Here is a 21,308-nt window from a genome sequence, read left to right as displayed (position 1 = left end):
TGCTGTCAGCTGAGAAGTGGATACAACTATATCCAATCTGGACACACAGCCTGGACTCCAGACTGACACATTGTTGCAAACATTCAATGAGATTTGTGCATCATGGGGTTATGCTATGATTGATGTAAAAAAATAAATATCAGACATCATATAGTACATGCCGGTCTCTTTCTAACAAAGCTAGAACTAGCCCTGTACCATGCATGGGTCCAGAGATCTCCACCTTCACTGCCCCAGTTGCTCTGCTAGATTATCTTCAGCCTGGAAGCTCAGGGGCATGTCCTATCTCCTGAAGCTCTCTCCCTGTAACTGCCACAGCTTCTAACAGAACATATGACTGGCGGCAGTTGAAGATTTAAACTGAGCATGTACGACCACCTCAGTGACATGGACCAAAAAAATAAGAAAAAGAGCAAACAGCAGGTGGCGCTATACAGATAGATTTCATTTAATAACTCGCTGGCTGTAGAAGATTTTTAATTACATGCAATTACAAAAGTATTCAGATCCAAGTGCTTGTTCGGAAAATGTAGAATAGGTTTGTGACACAACCCCTTTCCGCTGTATTGAGCTCACAGATTGCCTAGACTGGAGTCACTTCTCAGATGAGATCAGGGCTAGCTATGCTCTGCCTCTGAATAAAAACCTGAGTGTTCTCATTCCCCGACAGGAAATTAATATCATACATTACAATGAGGAACTGAAGTATATTAAAGTGCTCTGCCATTATAACACCTAAAGTGGTTGTCATTCTGCGTTCTTAGTTTTTTAAATAGCAGTCTACCTGTTCCTACAGCAATTAAAAAGCAAACTGGAATAGCTGGGCGACAACCGCCTTCAAGGCTGTATTGTTGCCCACCCTGAAAAATGGCTTGGCGGAAGAGAGGCGTTAAATCGACTATGTATGAAATATTCGGAGCGGGAATTAGGCATTGTTTTGTATTCTAGCCCACATACACTATTGTATAATCCCATTCCCTAGATTCATTAGGGCTGCTACAGATTCCTCCCCGTAAATAGCACAGAGAGAATGGAATAAGAAATGATGCCCCCGTCTCGGTGCCTGAATCTATCTCCAGTTGATCCTACAGCAGTTTATTGAAGTTTCAGCTCCTAATCACCCTACTGTCTCTTGCTCTTCTTTCTTTGATTGTGCAATTAAAGGACTCTTCATGCACTAATTAAACTAACAGAGCACATGAAACCAGAGAAGTGAGCGTCTATTATCCACGGGCCAGTGTTCACGGTGCTCGCACGAGGAGCTTCACGCAGATTCCCTAGTTGGCGAAACACTTCATCAGTATTAAATATGTGGAGCGCTGTAATTTAGTAGCATCTCATTGTGGAAGAAGGAATATATAGGCTATCTAATCAAAGCTTACAATATATTTTCTTGTGTTAACCGGGAAGGTTAGGATCAGTAGAATTTAAAGTGCCTCCTTTTCTTGAATAGAAAGGATTTGCATGGCTGATCTTCATGTTAAATACCGAAATAAAGGGGTTCATCGTCATTTAGGAACTGGGGTGTTGATAACTATCGCTGAGAAAATAACGACTTTTTTTTTTTATAAAACTTAACTTTTACTTCATTGATAATAAAATAATACCCCACAATGTATACAAGAATTAAAAACGTATTGTGCCACATAAGAAAAACAGAGCCTTACTTTGGACGTTGTCAAGGATAGTAACATCCAAGTCATTGAAGATGCAACAACTTACAGTTTTGGAGACCAAGGGCTTGAATACTTTGATAGACGAGAAGTGAGGTCAGAAGTGGGGAGGGGGAAATCTTTCTCTGATGAATCCCTCAAAACACTACCCCTGCCTGCAGGCGGAGCACCCGCCCCAAAAGGGGCGACCCCACTTCTCGGTGGCTAAGCCCTCGCTGTCACCTACTGTGACCCTGCCAAGGTGTGACGAATAATTGTCCCGACGCGTTTCCCCAGTGTCATGTGAGCTGGTTCATCAGGGGACCAAAAATAAATAATCCAATAGGCATCAATGATATTGGCAGCATGGTAATGGCATCCTGATGTGGTAAGGGGCACTCACATACTGGCGATGAGGCCTTAAATAGCTTGAATTTGGCGCTAGAAGTTGGCCCCTCCTGTTGAAGCAACAAATCGCGAAGTAGGCATTGATATTAGCACTAGCGTTGGAACGCCAGAGATGTGGAACGCACATGTAATTCAAAAGACCGGAAGTGCGTCAGCCCTCATGCCAATGATACTTAATCAGAATGAAATATGTGGAGCGCTGTAATTTAGTGGCATCTCATTGTGGAAGAAGGAATATATAGGCTATCTAATCAAAGCTGCAGTGCAATTACAATATATTTTCTTGTGTTAACCGGGAAGGTTAGGATCAGTAGAATTTAAAGTGCCTCCTTTTCTTGAATAGAAAGTATTTGCATGGCTGATCTTCATGTTAAATTTACAGAAATGAAGGGGTTCATCGTCATTTAGGAACTGCGGTGTTGATATGCAAATTGTCTGAGACAAGGATGTATCTATGATGAGTCTTCTCCATAAGAGGAAGGGCCCTGTGTTCTCTAACCCTCTGTCATCTCTTTGAGGGACCTCCGGCACGTTGGGCTTTCAGAATAAGCAGCCAATCATTTTGTTCTGATGGTGACTGGGTGTACAGTAAGAACTAGGGCCTGTTTCACACTTGTGCTGTTAATTCCGGTTTTAAGATCCAGCAGAGCAGGGTTTCTCAACTCCAGTCCTCAGGACCCACCTACCAGTCAGGATTTGAGAATATCCCACAGAATGAATACCTGTGGTAAGTCCTGATCCATGGACACTAATTGTATCACCTGCTTAATACTAAGGAAATCCTGAAAACATGACCGGTAGCTGGGTCCCGAGGACTGGAATTGAGAAACCGTGCGGCAGAGGATCTCAAAACCGTAATTAAACTGATCTGTTTTTATTTTGCACATCCGTCCCGTTAGGATGCGGTGTGTGAAATTAAAATGGAACAAAACTGATCCGTCACTATTGACTTACATTGTTTTTAGTGATGGATCCGGTTTGTTCCATTTCGATGACTGGACACAAAACCGCAGCTTGCACTGGTTTTATGTCCAGTCACAAAACGGAATGCTGACGGAACGGAAGACATCCTGATGCATCCTGAACTGATTTCTTTCCATTCAGAATGCATTAGGTTGCATTTCGGGTATGAAAACCTCTGCCGGATCTCAATACCGGAAAACAACAACGCAAGTGTGAAACAGAGGGGCTGCCAGACATCAAGGCTGTGCTGTGTTTTCGGTCTGGCAACAAAACACACCGACAAAACGCATGCGGTTTTTGCAAAAACATACCTGCGTTTATGCTGCGTTTTTTTTTTTCCGGCAAAGGGAAAACACACATTAAAACTGAATTACGTTAATTACAAAATAGAGTTACGTTAAATCGGTTGTGTCATCTGGAACTTTGATGGTATATCACTAGGATATGCCATCAAAGTCAGATAGGTGCGGGTCCCACCTCTGATACCTGCACCTATCTCCAATACAGGCTCCCGAAAGTGAGGGGGAGCGCGCTGCACGTGCACAGAGTGCTCCCCATGCATTTCTTTCGGAGTTCCGATAAGGGCTGAGCAAGTGCTCTTAGCTATTTTCGGCAGTCCCATAGAAATGATGGAGAGTGCACTGTGCAAACGCAGCCACTGTTCCATTCACTTGTACGAGACTGCCAAAAGTAGCCGAGCCAGCGCTTCGCTATTTTCGGAACTCCCATAACAATGAATGGAGGATGGCTGCTCTCCGCTCACTTATTTTTTATTGAAGGCAACCAGTAACGTATGTAAAAACTTGATCTTAGCCAAAAATTAGAGACCTTGGGGTCGATTTACTAAGTCTGTAGATGGCTTTAACTTGTTAGGCATGCACCAGATTTATCACGGTGGCTGATGCTGGCCAGACCCTTATGTATAGCTCTATACCAACTATTGGTTGACTTACTTTGTGACAGAATTTTGTGGCTGAATTGTGGTGCAATTTTGGTGAAAAAGGTTGCATCTTGAGCTATGTCCCTTTCCTGGTAAGCCACACCCCATTTCAGGCTAGGTGCCTATATGTGCCAAATTTCACCACATTTTGGTGCAATGTACATCAAAATCTAAGTGCACTTACATTGGTAAATGTGGACTATTTGCCTTGTACTTATCATTTACGTTTATATTTAAATGTAGTTTAGGGACAGGGATGTTGAGCATTTTTTGATATTCTTTATTAGGAAGCATCGGTTATTTTTAATAGAAAAGCTCAGGTAAAGAACCTCCTTAGCAGCACACTAATTGAGCATTGCTAAAGAGAGTCTGTGGATGCTGGATGATTTTTGATGCATCTTCAGTGAAGCAGAATTTCCTTCAGGTAATGAAAGTTTTTTTCTGTAGAAGATATTAAATGTTTAATGACTTTCTGATGAGTTTATTATTTGTATGTTGTTATATGTCTGCATTTTGCACTGTAGTCTAGTCACTACTGGATCTAGATCATCAGAGATTATTCTTAGCCATATGTTTCCTATGATGGAATTGTAAAGTTTTAAAGAGAATTTGGATCCAGAGATGTTTGGCATCATTTTGCTTTGGTGTGACGGCCTTTTTTTATATTTAGCAAAAATGACTAAAGGAAGTGTGGCTATATTAGTTGTCACTTATGAAGGAGATTCTCAGAAACTGACAGCTAACTGTCAAGTTCTGTGAAAACATCATTTTTTGAGAATTTAAAGGCAATCTGTCACCAGGAAATCCACAATCCTGCTGAATGTAATGTTACACTTCATTTAGTGACCGGTACTACATTTAGGAGAAAAAGTCCTTTTAATCCTACATCTTGCCTGGAAGAGGGAAGTGCTGGAAAAGGGAGGAGCAAGGGTGCACTTAACTATTAATTAGCATTTCAATTAAAAGTATAGTTTCTCCTGAATGAGGCAATGGGTTGCAAAGTAATAGATATCATTACATTCAGCTGATCTGATCCTACAAGGCATTGCGCCTGGTTTATCAGTAAATTTCCTGGTGACAGACTCCCGTTAAATTAAAGACCATGGTGGCATGTGCAGCCACCAAAATGAAAGCGGTAGACTGAGGGTATATTCTTACCTTCTTATATTTCCAGTCGGTCTTTCTTAAAAATTTCCTCTATAACCTTCAGGTATTCACTGACAAATGGTTGAAAAGTTTTAATATAGACCAATTGGATTTTTTTTTTTTTTGCAATGCCCTCAAATTGTCCATAGCCTTTAACTTCTTCGAGCATCTCATGGTGACATATGCTCTTTAGGATAAACTTGAAGAGAATTGTGTCTGGAAAAGATCCTGACCATATGTTGTATTAAACCTCTAGTGATGATGAACATGCCCTGATCCAGCAGTACTGTCACACGTTGGGAGGAGAGTCACCCTTAGGTCAGCCACAGAGTCCAGCACAGATCCTGAAGTCTGTCGAAAAGGAGGAAAGAGGAGAGCTGGAGAGGATCATTTCTGATCTGGAGGAAGAGCAGAGGTATTGTATGCGACAATCTTTGTGCATTACTTCACATGTGCTGTATCTTGGGTAACAAAAATAATTTCCATATAACACATATGTGGATATAATCTGCATACATGCACACATATTCTATAGTTTTTTCATGTGTTTTTTTTTTTCCCCATTGGCCTATGATGCTTTGCTGTCGGTCACACCTTTCAGACATTCAACAAAGATTATTATGAATTCCCTAGCTTTTTTAGTAGTCACAGACCTCTATGATATCTTCCAATGATCATTTTAGTCACAGTCCTGTACTGGTGTCCTTTCTTACACCTATATCAACTAAAGAAGGTCATATGTAAGAAGAGGTTATTCCTAAGGAGGGTACAACATCTGGGACCCCCGCTGATCAGCTGTTTGAGAAGGCCCCCAATCTCTCAGGAGCACAGCGTCGTACATTGTACATCGCTTGTGCTTGGTATGGCAGCTCAGCGCCATTCTTCGCAATGGGGCTGGGATGCATCTAGGCCATGTGACCAACATGACATCACATGGTCTAGGCAAAGCTGCTAGAAAGCCGCTGGTGCCTTCTCAAGCAGCTGATCGTCGATGGTCCTGGGTGTCGGACCCCCAACGATCAAATACAGATGACCTATCCAGATGATAGGTCATTAGTTAGAAAATCCCCCCCAAAAACTTTAACACCATAGTAGTATTTGTTTTATAAGTTAGAAAGCAAAAAGGACATTCCAGCAGGGGTGAAATCAGGTACTGTCTGCAGTAGAAGACACTGTGATGAAATTATGGGCTATGGTACATCAGTTCTGATCGAATACCTTTTTGGCATGGTTGTTCTTGTATTTAATGGAAATAGGAGGAAATGTTTGTCAATGGTGTCAGGATAGTGCCAAATATTGTACAGCTTGGAGCCGCTGTAGATTTCAGTCTGGCATACAGACTGCCAGATTATCTGTCTAATTTATGACAAGACCTGCACCCCCTCCCCCATGTTCCTTTAGCTTTTGTACACGAGTATTATAAAAGTACTCGTATAATATGTACGCTATAAATTTAAACAGGAATTTAAAGATTGAGTATGAACAGCTAAAAGCACAGCAGATGATAAAAGGACTAAGCCCTCCATCTTCACCCCCTGACTCGCTGGCATCACTTCAACACACATCCGAAGATGAAGAACTCATCGCGGAAGCAAAACTCCTACGACAGCACAAAGGACGACTTGAAGCCAGGATGCAGATTTTAGAAGACCATAACAAGCAGTTGGAGTCCCAGCTTCACCGGTTACGCCAGTTGCTGGAGCAGGTACAGCACATACTTTTGAATTAAACAGAATACTTTAGAATTTCCGCGGTACCGATGACCTCTTAGACCAATCTATTCTGTTACAGTGAATGTTGCTATATTTGTTTTTTTTTGCTTCCTACAGAATTATTAATGTAATATCATGCCACAAGCTCAGTGTATACTAATAGACTATTGGATGCAATGAGAGCGGTAAAAACTACCAGTGCAGTGAGCGCCCCCTAGTGGCAGCCACAGACATATAGAATTTAGTTGTGTATCTGGATAGTTGTGGGAAGCAAAGCCAGAGACCAAGAGCTCAGAAAGATGGAGCTCTGGCCCCTAAGAATTGTGGACCTATTTGGATAAAATTTAATTAAACTCTAGTCACACATTCCTGCCCAAGACCACCACCATTATCCCTGTCACAACCCTAAACCATATTGTAATAAACTATATATAATAATATAATGGGAAGTGTTAACCACTAAATCAACCATTGTTAACCCCGTCACTACCTTTCACCACCACAATTTCTAGTTATTAACCATTATGCCACTGTAGATACAAACTAAGAAGACAGGTTGGCATTAGCAGGAGGTGCTCGAACCCACATGCAGTTGTGCATATATACAGGGGAGCAAATCCTGCACTTGTGGCCCGTTGCTAATGGCAATCCCCAGCAAAATGCATACGGTGGAGGATGCCCGCGGCGAACCACAAGTACCACAATAGACATCCTACACAAGGTAACAAGTGCGGATGTCATAATTAATATAACAAAACCATAACAAACACAGGTGCATTCTGTAGTCTCACTAAACCCTCAAACTGATTTTAAAATTGAGAGATTAGTCAACATGTTCTACGGTGTAGAACATGTCTAAGCCCGGGCACCACGCCAAGGTTTCTCAAGTAGCCCGGGACCTAACACTCTCCTACCTGAGCCGTATGGGCGATACCAGGAGCCAGTGGGCAAATTACAGGAGCATAAGGCCGACTCACAAACAGCTCACCAGTTACCTCCAGCATGTAGCCATGCTTGCAATGGGAGGAGGGAGGAGTCTGCGAGTCCCACTCAAGACTGGCTGATATGTCCCAGGCCTCACAGGTGCACCTAAATGTGGCCTGTAGATGGAAAACAGGCACATTTAAATTGGAGTTTATACACCTCCAGGAATCTATATATACAAACTAAGAAGACAGGTTGGCATTAGCAGGAGGTGCTCGAACCCACATGCAGTTGTGCATATATACAGGGGAGCAAATCCTGCACTTGTGGCCAGTTGCTAATGGCAATCCCCAGCAAAATGCATACGGTGGAAGATGCCCGCGGCGAACCACAAGTACCACAATAGACATCCTACACAAGGTAACAAGTGCGGATGTCATAATTAATATAACAATATAACAAAACAATAACAAACACAGGTGCACTCTGTAGTCTCACTAAACCCTCAAACTGATTTTAAAATTGAGAGATTAGTCAACATGTTCTACGGTGTAGAACATGTCTAAGCCCGGGCACCACGCCAAGGTTTCTCAAGTAGCCCGGGACCTAACACTCTCCTACCTGAGCCGTATGGGCGATACCAGGAGCCAGTGGGCAAATTACAGGAGCATAAGGCCGACTCACAAACAGCTCACCAGGCTACTTGAGAAACCTTGGCGTGGTGCTCGGGCTTAGACATGTTCTACACCGTAGAACATGTTGACCAATCTCTCAATTTTAAAATCAGTTTGAGGGTTTAGTGAGACTACAGAGTGCACCTGTGTTTGTTATTGTTTTGTTATGCCACTGTAGACCATATGGGAAAACTAACCACTTACCACCCTATGTAAAAATGTGTATAAATGAGTAGAGGGGAAGTAGAGGAATGTTGCTGCCTTTGTGCCCTTGCCTTGGAAGCACACCGTATGCCCCTATTGTATATTTATATGTATATATACAGTATTTTCTTGCTATCATGTGATTTATGTATATACCGTTTTATTCTGAATGAGATTGATTTGTAATTTGCGCTCTGTTTTCCTTCCATTCCAGCCGGAGTCTGAATCCAGGGTTAATGGAGTCTCTTTGTTGGTGTCGCAGCAGCCGCCAGCTCCGAGATATTCGGCTGACCATCATTACAGCTTCCAGCTTCAGCAGACAGGTGGGAAACAGGTTTACTAGAATGATTTATTTCCCACACATTAACAGCAGCTGTTGTCAGAGGAACCCAAACGCTTACAGGTTTTCTAATTGAGTTGGACTATCTAGAGATTAAAGCCAGTCTTTTTCAGTCTTCTCTGAAAGTGCCTGTAAATGAAAGGGTTATTCCACAATGAAAAAAGAAAAATATAATGCTCTCCTCATATCTGGAACTCCTCTCATCCCTTGCTGTGGGTGGGCAGCAGCTCATCACTGTGACAATCTCCATCCGGGAGTTCACTGCAGTCAGCTCTTGTTAACCCCTTGCATAGAAAATAGTCCCTCACACAGCGTCAGTGATTCCAATAATAAATATCGCTATGGTATTTGATTCCCACCCCACCCCAATCTCCTTCTACACTGTCTGGAAATAGATACATCTATTATATTTCTATGAATTTAGTAGTAGGAACAGATGAATGAAAGGTGTTTGGACCGCTTCACTATGAGATCACTGTGCCAGCCCTGAGGAAGGGAGCATGGAAGCTACTGACCATGCTTGTCCACTGCTGACTATGAGAGAAGGTGGACCAGAATTTGAGCTACAGGAGAAAGAGTATGGGGTACTTCCAGAGATGTAAATGTAATGTACATGAAAAAAATCGAACAATATTTTTATTGAATTTACAGCACATTGCAGTAATACTCCATTTGAAATGCCTCCATTTGTAATACTTTCTGAGAGATAATTCCGTTAAAGTATATTTAGTTCAGTTTACAGCTTACTGTTACATTGCGGCTGATTTTGATGCAAGAAATATCTTCTCATAATGCAATCTCTCAATGTCTGCAGGATTTATTGTTTTTAATGATGCTGTTAAATAGATATATTAGGGGGAATTTATCAAAGTTGTATGGCAGTTTTTTGGCAAACAGATTTTCTTTTCTTTTGCACAAGCTTCATATTGTGCAGAATTGTGAAACCTTTTAAAGATTTTTTTGGTATCTTCTCAGAAAACTGGCATAAATGAGAATTAAAATCTACACCCAGGGGCGGACTGGGAACTTAAAGTGGCCCTGAAAAAAATACTAAAAGTGGCCCCCGTATTGTTGTCGGGTTCAAATTGATGCAAGGCAGAGCCAGCAATACCATATTGTGGCATATTATACCACCCCAACAGAGCTAAATATCACAGTCCTTCACAAAATACTGCCAGCAGAAACAAAATGCATCCCCCAAAAACTTCCTATGGGAGGCTGTGAGGAGGGCTTAGGTGGCCCCCTGGGCATCGGCCCACCAGGAAGGTCTATGGTCAATCCGCCCCTGTCTACACCAGTTTATATCTGTCATGGATGTAAATGTTCAGAAATCTCCTTAGTCACCAATAAATCCATATAGTGTGAAACAGTATATTGAAAATCATGCAGATTATAGAACATTAAAAAAGAGGTAGAATGTTCCCTGTATACTTCCTCTCTATTAATGATCCACTCCTGATAGTGACTTGAAAAACATCATCAAAATGGCACTTGTGAAAGCATCCTCACCTAAAGCTACATACAAACAACCTTAGTTTGGGTCTGCGACCGATCCGCATTTTTTGCAGACCGTACGCGGACCCTTTAGTTTCTATTGGTCTTCAAAAAATGCGGACAGCACACAAGTGTCATCTATGTGCTGTTTGCAGGGGTGGATTGGCTATAGACCTTACAGTGAAATTTCCCGGTGGGCCAATGCCCAGGGGGCCACCTGAGCTCTCCTCAAGACAGCCAAATAGGTAATGATCTGACGCTCCTCTCCTAACTCTTGAATTCAACTGTATTGCCATCATCAGGCAACTGGCCACCACAGAGGAGCAGTTACTAGGGAGATATTTTGTGCTGCTGGAGCATTATTTTGTGATCCACTGTGATATAAATTTTTGCTGGGACAGTATATTGTGCAAACTACATGACAAAATAACGTGGTTTCAAACAGCAGGAAATGCTCAACACCGTATGCAGTTATGCATCTATACCCGGGGGAGCAAATCCTGCACATGTGGTCCATTGCTAATGGCGATCCCTAGCAAAAAATGCATTCAAATGAGACTTTAGCCAATATATCCTTATATGAATGACATACCGGAGCCCGCGCACCATGTCAAGGTATCTCAGGTGGCACGGGACCTAAAGCTAACTTACCTGTGCCGTATGGACAGTACCAGGGGCCAGTGGGCGAATTACAGGAGCGTAAGGTCCGACTCACAGCAAACCCATTACCTCCAGTGTGAAACCACACATTAGTATATTGTGACAGTATATTGTGCTTCGCTGTAATAGTTGGCTCTACTCGGGTGGTATTATGTGCAGCAATATGGTAATGCTTACCCCGCCTACTTGTGTTTGCCCTGCCTTCTGTCAATTTGGACCTGCCTACAACATGGGGCCACTTTCGTTTTTTTCCATGGCCACTTTAAAGGGACTCTGTCACCACTTTCTAACCCCCCCTTTTAAAAGTATTGTTATCTCCATGGCGCCCCTGTGATTACAAAGGTGTTGTTAGAAGATAAATTCGCCGTCTCCTTTTGATAAAAAGAGCTTTTATCTAACCTGTCAATCTTCTTGATAAGGTGCCCAGGGCGTTTCTGTTGGTCTCAAGCTGCCGCCCGCCGCCGCCGCCGTTGGTGCCCAGCTCCTCCCCTGATGCTTTCAGCGCCGCCTGAATGTAATGAAATCCGCCTCCGGCTCTCGCTCAGTGCCCCCTCCTCCTTTTCAAAGATCCCGCGCGTGCGCACAGGCCTGTGCCTGATGCGCCCGTGCGGACATTTACAATCAGCCTCATTGAGCGAAGTGCGCATGCGCGCACTTCGCTCAACCTCATCATCAGACGAGCACTGCAGCCAGCCACTCAGAGCCTGCCAAGCGCTGTATAGAGCCGCAGGCTCTGAGTGGCTGGCTGCAGTGCTCGTCTGATGAGGAGGTTGAGCGAAGTGCGCGCATGCGCACTTCGCTCAATGAGGCTGATTGTAAATGTCCGCACGGGCGCATCAGGCACAGGCCTGTGCGCACGCGCGGGATCTTTGAAAAGGAGGAGGGGGCACTGAGCGAGAGCCGGAGGCGGATTTCATTACATTCAGGCGGCGCTGAAAGCATCAGGGGAGGAGCTGGGCACCAACGGCGGCGGCGGCGGGCGGCAGCTTGAGACCAACAGAAACGCCCTGGGCACCTTATCAAGAAGATTGACAGGTTAGATAAAAGCTCTTTTTATCAAAAGGAGACGGCGAATTTATCTTCTAACAACACCTTTGTAATCACAGGGGCGCCATGGAGATAACAATACTTTTAAAAGGGGGGGTTAGAAAGTGGTGACAGAGTCCCTTTAAGGTTCTAATTCGCCCATGGCTGTCCGCCTCCATGTGGCTGTTCTACAAAAGATAGAACATGTTTTTCAGAGAAGAATAGCCAGTTCTAGTGAACAAAATGAATGGCCCGGTATCCATATTTTGCAGATCTGCAGTTTGCGGACTACAAAACGGATACAGTCGTGTGCATGTAGCCTTAGTCTGATGGATAATGCATTCCGTTATAAGCTCCTGCCAGATGGGGGCTCATCGCTACTGTATAAAGCATTTTTAATTTTTATTAGACATATCTCATGTCCTCTTCAAAAACAAAAACTCGACCAATGTTTATAAGCTTTATGGATCTAGAGGTCCCATGTGGTTGCATTCAGCTTTGTGTAAATCAGGTGTTTAAAATTTGCATGTAGAGACAGTCATTGGTCATCCTATTATTTCTTACAGCATTGAAGCGAAATAAAAGAATGAGAGTAAAATATTTTCTATATTTTCCTGACATCCAGTAACTTCTTGTAATATTGATATAATTGTGTAAAACATGCATTTTTGTATGCCTGCAATTGATGTAAACCAGCATTTGCTTTTGTTTTATACTTTTCCCTTCTTCAGTGAGATATTACAGATTTGTCTGCAGTGAAGTGGAGCAGGGCAATAGATTACATAGATACTTCTTGCCCACCACTCTTGAGATCTAATTATTGTTACTGAGCCCAATAGAGTAATTTTAATTTTCCTCCAAGCAGCAATTTTGAAGTCTATGCTGGAATGAATCTCATTGTAGATATTAGCCATGCATCGCAGACGTTTCATCATTAACATAGCAAACCACTGGAACACTGATAGACTTCAGTTTAAGTTTTTTTTTTACATTTCATTTCTGACTTCTATTACTTTGATTAATGTATCCGCAGATGACGTGTTGTCTGCACCGCAGAACACCAGCACAGACCTAACAGATGTGATGGAGCAAATAAACAGCACATTTCCACTCAGCAGCTGTAAGTGTTACTGGGATTTCATCTATATCAGGTGTACCATTATGGATAAAAAAAAAAAAATATTATTGCATTCCCATTCTAACTACTGATTTCAGAGGAAGGAAATGTCAAACCAACCACAAATTCCGTAATTTGACAAAATCTAATATCTGCTTTTCTAATATAACTTCATATATTAGCTTTTAGTTTTGTGCAGGCTGATTTCTCGCCACAGTAATATGGGTTAAAATCCTGGCCCAACAGTGCCTCTAATGACCTAAGCTACCAGAGTAATAGTCCCCTATGGTAGTGTTCCTCAACTCCAATCCTCAGGACTCACCTGCAGGTCATGATTTGAGAACATCCCACAGAATGAATACCTGTGGTAAGTCCTGATGTATTGACACTAATTATATCACCTGCTCAATACTAAGGAAATCCTGAAAACATGACCGGTAGGTGGGCCAAAAAGAACTGGCTTTGGGGAACACTGCCCTATGGCACTATTGGTTAAGGTCATTAACTCGCAAATAGGCCAGAATTTGCAGATGCATTATGGCACATAAATGCAAGAAACTTTTTTGCGCTTTCGCACATGGGATGGGTTACAGGCCGTGACTTAACTTTTTTAGATACCAAACAAATTTTTTCAATTTTTCTTCTGAGCTGTTTTTGAGTACCTTGAGTAGTCTCCTCTGTAACTGGAGCATCCACTGGAGCCCCCTAGTCCAATGGTCTGTGATACAATCAGTTTGAACATAAATCACATGATTGTGGGGTCCAGAAGAGGCAGTGTCTTTACTGCAGAATATTCTACAAATGAGAAGATAGAAGTGGTAACTAACTGCTTCTATATTCTCTTCATGGTGTCCAGCTGTCCCTGACAATCTAATGCTCAGTCTGTTCCTGGTCGATTGCAGGAGTAGAGGCTTTAAAGGGGTTTTCTGAGATTTTGATATTGATGACCTATTCTCAGGGGTCCAACTCCTGGCACCCGTTCAACTTGAAATGTCATAAAAGCACAGTGCTGTACATTTCTTAAATGAGAGTGAGCTGCACAAAGGCCAATGAACTTAACATCGCTGTCCTAGTAAGAGGCCTCTTCAAACTGCTGACCCGGGAGCCCTGCCAATCTGATATTGATGACCTATTCTGAGGAAGAGTCATCAGTATAACACTCTCGGACAACCCCTTTAAATCTGCACCATACATTTATAGTGCTTAGTTTAATACCTGGAACCATGTGCTGTACATTTTTGGTGCTTGTATTTTTTGTCCTTAATTGGTTAATATGAAGCAATGAAGGTACTGAATGTGAAGGAGAGACAAGAAAAAACAAAAAAAAACGTAGAAATGCTTTTGACTGATGTACACTTAGCCAATACAAGGACGCTGAAAAAGTCATCTGCTCTCAAGTCTCCTTCCCAACTTTTTCCAACAAACCAACAAACCATAAAGGACTAAAACACAGTCTTAAACGGAGTTTGAAAAGCAGTAAAAAAAACTGACAGCCGTGACATTGAGAAATGAAGCTCGATAATATCATATCTCTAGAGTCAAGATGACAAGGCAGGTTTATACAGTGAAATTTCTCAATAATAAAGGGGAGAATAATTTACCGAGCATCAGTGTTTATTAAAAAATAAATAATGCATATGAATGCCCGCCGTATATTTCATTAAATGTGGCTAGCGGATTCACGAAACGAAGAGCTAATGTTTGAGATGATGCATTGTCATAGATTACTGTAGATTAGACATTATTTTGTTTGTCTATCTGTTGTCTCTCATGGCAGGATATATGAATTCTGTACAGGTCATTGGGGTATAGAGAATGCAGATATGCTGCATAGTGAATGCTATTAACGTACATATTGACAAAAATACAGAATTTTCCTCCCAGTTCTCCAGGCTGGCAGGGTTCCTCTTGAGGGATGTTAGAGGGCAGCACAATGTGCCTACCTGTTTCAGTGACTATAAATCTGCTCATATTATTTAATGGATGACTGGCTCAGTAGATAAAGTATTTGGGTTTCACAACAGGCTTTTAACATTTAAATTCAACGTGTAGATTTTCTTGCTGCTTTGTAAAACTATTAACACAGACACACAAATTGATTCCTTTGTCTTTGGGTTACACGTGACTTGTGTTTGCATTTTTGAGTCAATATAATATAACAAAAACAGAGACAGGTGCACACTGCGGTCTTACTAACCCTCGTACTGGTGTAAAATTTAGAGATTAGCCAACATATCCTGCTTGGAGGACATGCCCGAGCACTGCGCCAAGGTTTCTCAAGTAGCTCGGGACCTAACGCTAAACCTACCTGGGCCGTATGGGCAATACCAGGAGCCAGTGGGCAAATTACAGGAGCGCAAGGTCCAACTCAAAGCAATCTCCCAGTAACCTCCAGCATGTGACCATGCATACGGTGGATGGAGGGAGAGAGCCCTGAGCCCCACCCAAGACTGGCTGATATAGCCCGGGCCTCACATGTGCACCAGAATGCTGCCTGTGGATGGAAATCAAGGCACATTCAGACTAGGAGTTTATACACCTCCAAAAATTCTCCATTGTATGCATTTTTGCTGGGGATTGCCATTAGCAGCGGACAACAAGTGCAGGATCTGTCCCCGGTATAGATGCACCACTGCATATGGGGTTGAGCACTTCCTGCTTCTTAATACAACGCCAATCTGTAGTTTGTATATGAGGCAATATACCATCAGGCACAAATATTTACAGCCAGGGATGGCTTAATGCAGTGGGTCTGAGACCTCGTGTGGACATTTCTGTATCTAGTGAAATATTACTGTGGGGCGTAACGGATACATGTGGATGTAAGGTGGTGGAAAATAGCGTATCCTTCACAGGCAGGAGGATTTTCAAATGAAAGAATTTGAGAATTTGGCACCAACTATTTGCTGCTCCAAAGGTGGTTGCCTGCAGATAAATTTCGAGAGCAAAAGGGGCTGTCCAGGCTCTAAGAATTAATGGCCTATTCATAATAATTGATGAACTATTGTTAAGAGGGTTGGGCGTCCAGATTTATGCAATCCCAACGTCCATCTGTTTGAAGTGACCACGGCACTCATGCCCTTATTCACGTGCTGCAATACCAAGCATAGCCATACATAAAATATAGGCGGTTTTGTAATATGGCCTTCGGCCATCCATTAGATCGTGGGAGTCCGACTCTCAGCATCTCCACTGGTCAGCTGTTTGGTATTGCAGCTTCGTCACATTCAAGTTAATGAGTGCACATGACCCCTTGAGACAGCTGATCGTTGGGGGTGGCGAAAGTTAGACCCTCACGTATCTAAGGTTAAGCCATCAGGTTTTAAAACCTGGATAATCCCTTTGTGCACCATGAAAACAGTACGATTAAAAATAGAGCCACAGGTCATGTCATGATTTGCCGTATGGTATATTTGGTATGTTACGCTGACAAACTTAGATCTGTTACATTTGCGTATTACGGAGTTGCTAATTGTGACTAAAGGTATAAGGGTAAGACCACATGGCACGGTCATGTTGTGCTTACCACATATGGATTGCAATGGGCTTTAATTAACCCCCTCTTGACATGCGCAGTACAGGTACCATGCACCCAGAGGGGAGTTAACGACCAGCGTGGTACTCTTACAGCGCACTGATCAGGTGGGCACAGGAGCTTGTTAAGCCTGTATTACACTGATTTTTCAGCAGATGATCGCTAACGAGCATTCGTACGAACGTTCGTTACCGATCATCTTGCAGTGTAATACTCGGTCATCGGGTAATCCAAATTTTTTTCGTTTGCAGGCGGCAGATTGTGGTGTCTAATGGCGATCTGCTGCCGGAAAACCACTATACAGCATGGAGCCAAGCAATGGAATAGTGATCGCTTCTCCCCATGCCGCGGAGGAGATCGCTGCATGTAATAGCAGCGGTCTCCTCCACCAGCGAGCATGCGATTGCCGGGAGGGAACGCTTCCCTCCTGACATCGGGTTCTGTAACACAGCCTTTACTGACAGCCAGGCCCCTGCTGTAACCACTGTCATCAGTGAAAAGAACGGTGTCAGCGGTTTAACCCCTTGGATGCCACAGTCAACAAAGGGTTTAAAGAGGGAGTGGGCTCCTTCTCTCAACCCATCGGCTCCCCTTGATACAATTGTGGGTTGCCATGGCGAACTATCATTGTGAAACTGACAGTTTCAATGCAGTGCAACCATAGTGACCATTGGCACCCCGCGATGAGAGCTGATGGCATCAGAGAGGGAGCTCTTTCCCTCTGTAAACCCCTTAGATGTGGTGGTCAGCATTGACTATGACATCGAAGGGGTTAATCCGCTGGCATCAGCATTTTCACCGATGCCGGTGGTTACAACAGGGGCTCAGCAGTCAGTAACAATGGGGCAAGCACAGCTCTTGTGCCTCCAAATCAGCACAGTGTACGGCACTGGGTGGCGAGTCACTGCCCGCAGCGCCTTACATATACAGTGCTGTTCTAGGGATTAATGCAGATTCCTTGAGGCAACACAATTGGCTTTAATATATAAATAGTTGGTTATACAGTAGTTATTCAACATGTCACCTAACTGGATCAAAAAACCGTCTCTAATACCCCTTCTCCTTTACTGTGCTCTGTTCCTGTTTGTTTTTTATCATATGTGCAAGGTCTTCTTCTGTATATTATATGTCTGGCGAAGTATTTCTAGTCGTTTGACTTTTATCAGTGTAGACAGTTTTCTTTTCTTAGAGGAGTCGATATGTTACATCTTTTATATGAAAGGTTACTCCATCTTCGATTAGCTGAGATGCATTTTAATATTGCTCTTTTCATTACTCATTGTAAATCCCTCTGCCTGTCTGCTATGACGTACCGGGAATGGCTCTCGCACCACACATTTAATCATCTGAAAGGTTATGCTTTGTGGTAGCAGATCTATATGGACTTAGGGAGATCTTCTAGTTTAGAGCTGGGATTGGTCCTGAGTAAATGTCAAGTTAACCACACCAAGTGCAATATATATTTTTCTACCTGCATTCAATCTGTGTACAGCAAATGTGTCTGTCATTGAAGAATTATGTGCTGCTAGCTTAATTGGCGCACTTAGAAATAGTCTGCGGCTTTCTGCCGTTCTATTCTCATTTTCAAAGCCGCCAAACTGGTTGTTTACAACATGGCTGATCTTTAATGCTTTGTTCTATCGCTGAACACTAATGGATTTTTCTATTAATATTTGCAGCGAGTGTTTCCGGAAGACAGCAGGTACGATTAATTTCCAGTTCACCTACTATACAATAAAAGGCTTGGGTAAAGCGAAATATTTTAGACTGTGTGTTAAGCGGATATTGATTGATGATGATTCTTTTTATTTACAATACACTTAGGGGGAGATTTTTCATCCCCTTACGCTCGAAAAGTAGCTTTAAAAAGTTGCAAGCTGTGTGTTTTTAATTGCAACTTTTTGAGGGGAAAAAAAAGTGACGCCACACTTGCCACTTTTCCAAAAGGAGGAGGGTTAAGGGCAGGGAAGGGGCGCGACCAACACCCGGGGCAAATGTATCTTTATTTCCACCAGTTTTCTGACGCAAATGAAGCCAGGTCTTCGAGCTGCTGTAGATTTAAATCCATAGATCTGTGCTGTAGTTCCTTGCAACGTGGGTGGTCGGCATCTTTACTGTGCAGGGAATTGGTGAAGGAGGGTTGTGGTCTCTTAGTTCTAGAATCATTGGGGTCCTGCTAGTTAGTAAGTGATATAACATGGAGGGAATAAAATTGAAGTTCCTCGTGAAAGAACTGTATATGGACCCCTTTCTCTCTAATAGTAATCGGTTGCAATTCATTACCTAATTCTTTACCTTAATGCCACCATACACATTAGTATATTATTGGCCAAATCTGCCAAGAACGGTGGGTTCTAGTGATATTGAAATATGTATGGGGAAATCCCCAGACAGATTATATCTTGGGAGAGAAGGATCAGGTGAACAGAATTTTTTTTACCCCATCCTTTTTTCTCTCAAGAGATAAGCCGCTCCTGGAAGTGATAGGTCATCAATATGAGATTGGCAGGGGTCCTCCTCCCTGCACCCCCACTGATCACCTGTTTGAGGAGGCCGCAGCACTCCCATGAGCTTACCAAGCTCTGTGCCATACATTGTATAGCTTGGTATTGCAGTGAATAGGACTGAGCTGGCCCTAGGCAAGGTGATCAATGAACATGATGTCACCTTGCCTAGGAAGAGGCCTGGGTGCTCACAGAGCGCCACATCCTCTCCGTAGAGTTGATTAGCAGGGGTCCTGGGAGTCATCGACATGTAAATACCAGAGAACTCCTTTAATATATTTTGTTTCTTGCAGGCAATGTGAAGGAACCATCAATGAAAATTGGCTGTTTTTTTTTGTTTTGTTTTTTTCAACGCAGAATCCCTTCTTACAACAGCCAATGAAAGCTTCTGTTCTTGAAGAATTGCTTAGGACTGGAGAGCATTCTGCGTGTTCTACTGAAGGCATACGACACTGAATACCCAAAGATGAAGATGTGTTTTTACATCCTGTCTATTCTCTCTTTATCTTCTCTTTCTATGCAAATGTAAATTACTGATCTGTGGAGTATTTGGTATTTAGGTATACATTTGTATAAATGCGTATAAACAATATTAAGAAAAGGCAAAGGGAGGTTTTTGCATTTCTGTGGTGTGTCTTTTTATATATATATATATATAGAAAAGTGTAAATTGACTCCAGTCTGTGGTGTATTTGATGCACTACACATTCCCTATACACATGCGGCAGCTCAGCTGAACGGTAATGTCCATTGTATGCCTTATAAATCACCGGTTTATCAATTTGTCAACACCTAAGTAGTTTCTGTGTTTCGTGTTAACATCATCATTACAACTGGAGGCCACGTTGAGACATCTTAAAGCATCTACTATGATAAGCATAATTGCTAACAGTAATGAATATTACAAAAGATGTTACATCCATCTGAACCCCTAACACAGTACAAACCCACCTCCAGTGTCCGACTGGGATGCTTTAGACCCAGTCTACATGTATTCAAGACGTCCTCTGTGAGTTGCATTGTAAACTTTGCTAACCTTGCACACACGGATATATCATGAATAAGTCATTGTGAATCGGTCCATAAGAAATATGCCCTCTGCAATCAAAAAAGTTGTCTTCTACTGGGCCTTTGGGATGCATTATTGTGTGAGCAAATAGGTCAGTTGAAGGATCCTCGGGTTGGCCAGTGCAACCCTGATGATCCCTATATAACATTCTCCTTCATTTACATTTCATTGTGTACTTTTACAAATGTGTTTGGGGTTCCAAATAAAACCCAAATCCTATTATATGTCTACCACTTGGTATTAGCCACTAATGTCTAGTTCTAACTAAGTAAAATACCACTTGATGATTACTGATGCTCATCAGCAATGAAATGCAATCCACTAAACACTGACAGAAGAAGTCACTGGGCTATATTTATTCTAACAGTAGGCAGTTTTACAACAGGGAGGATGTACTGATCTGGCTAAATGCAGATTTGGCGCCAACTCTATATAAGGTTTACTCTATAGTTAATTAATTTTGACACTAATCAAGCTCTATGGAACAGTTCATGCCAAGAGTAGGAAATTAGCATGTGCTCTGAGCATATTTCAGCGCAGAGTCATGAGCTGTATTTTCTCATAATAGATCCATTTTCTGGGAGGCTGTTTGCCTTTGCATTTTAGTTGATAACATAATATTCCTAATTAAAGTTAGCAGTGCTATATTTCCATCGTGTGCTCCCACTAAATAGCTAGGCATGAAAATGGATTTCTGTTGGTGATCAGATGGTGCTGGTGCTCAGTAAAGCGTCATTCACACGTCCATGTCCGTGCTCAAATCTGTGAGAAGGTCGTCAGGGATGCATCCGTTTTTTGCTGTCCGTGTTGCGTCCGTTTTTTGCTGTCCGTGTTGCATCTGTGTTTCACTGACACTGAACAGCCAAATTTTTTTTTCCAAAGCATCTCTTCTTAATGATCTGTAAAAAAAAAAAAAACATGGCATCCGTGTTGCATCCTT

The 21,308-nt window shown here is 42.5% G+C and overlaps 1 protein-coding gene across 6 annotated transcripts in view; it reads left to right on the top strand.

Moving 5' to 3' along the window:
- Positions 1 to 19,906, top strand: part of UTRN (utrophin) — a 683,920-nt gene extending 664,014 nt beyond the window's left edge. For 5 of the 6 annotated variants that reach the window (XM_040429574.1, XM_040429571.1, XM_040429568.1 and 2 more), the window contains 6 exons: positions 5,366 to 5,524; positions 6,571 to 6,814; positions 8,838 to 8,946; positions 13,177 to 13,263; positions 18,475 to 18,497; positions 19,657 to 19,906. In XM_040429574.1, the coding sequence (XP_040285508.1) occupies positions 5,366 to 5,524; positions 6,571 to 6,814; positions 8,838 to 8,946; positions 13,177 to 13,263; positions 18,475 to 18,497; positions 19,657 to 19,755 (721 nt within the window). In that variant the 3' untranslated portion in view covers positions 19,756 to 19,906. Of the gene's footprint in view, positions 1 to 5,365; positions 5,525 to 6,570; positions 6,815 to 8,837; positions 8,947 to 13,176; positions 13,264 to 18,474; positions 18,498 to 19,592 lie in introns of all 6 variants that reach the window. The other variant, XM_040429573.1, reaches the window with a different exon arrangement.
- Positions 19,907 to 21,308: the final 1,402 nt, after the last annotated feature.

Source organism: Bufo bufo, chromosome 4 (genome assembly GCF_905171765.1).
Source record: "Bufo bufo chromosome 4, aBufBuf1.1, whole genome shotgun sequence".
Classification (NCBI taxonomy): domain Eukaryota; kingdom Metazoa; phylum Chordata; class Amphibia; order Anura; family Bufonidae; genus Bufo; species Bufo bufo.
Note: the sequence above shows the minus strand (reverse complement) of the source record. Positions and strands in the feature narration are given on the sequence as shown.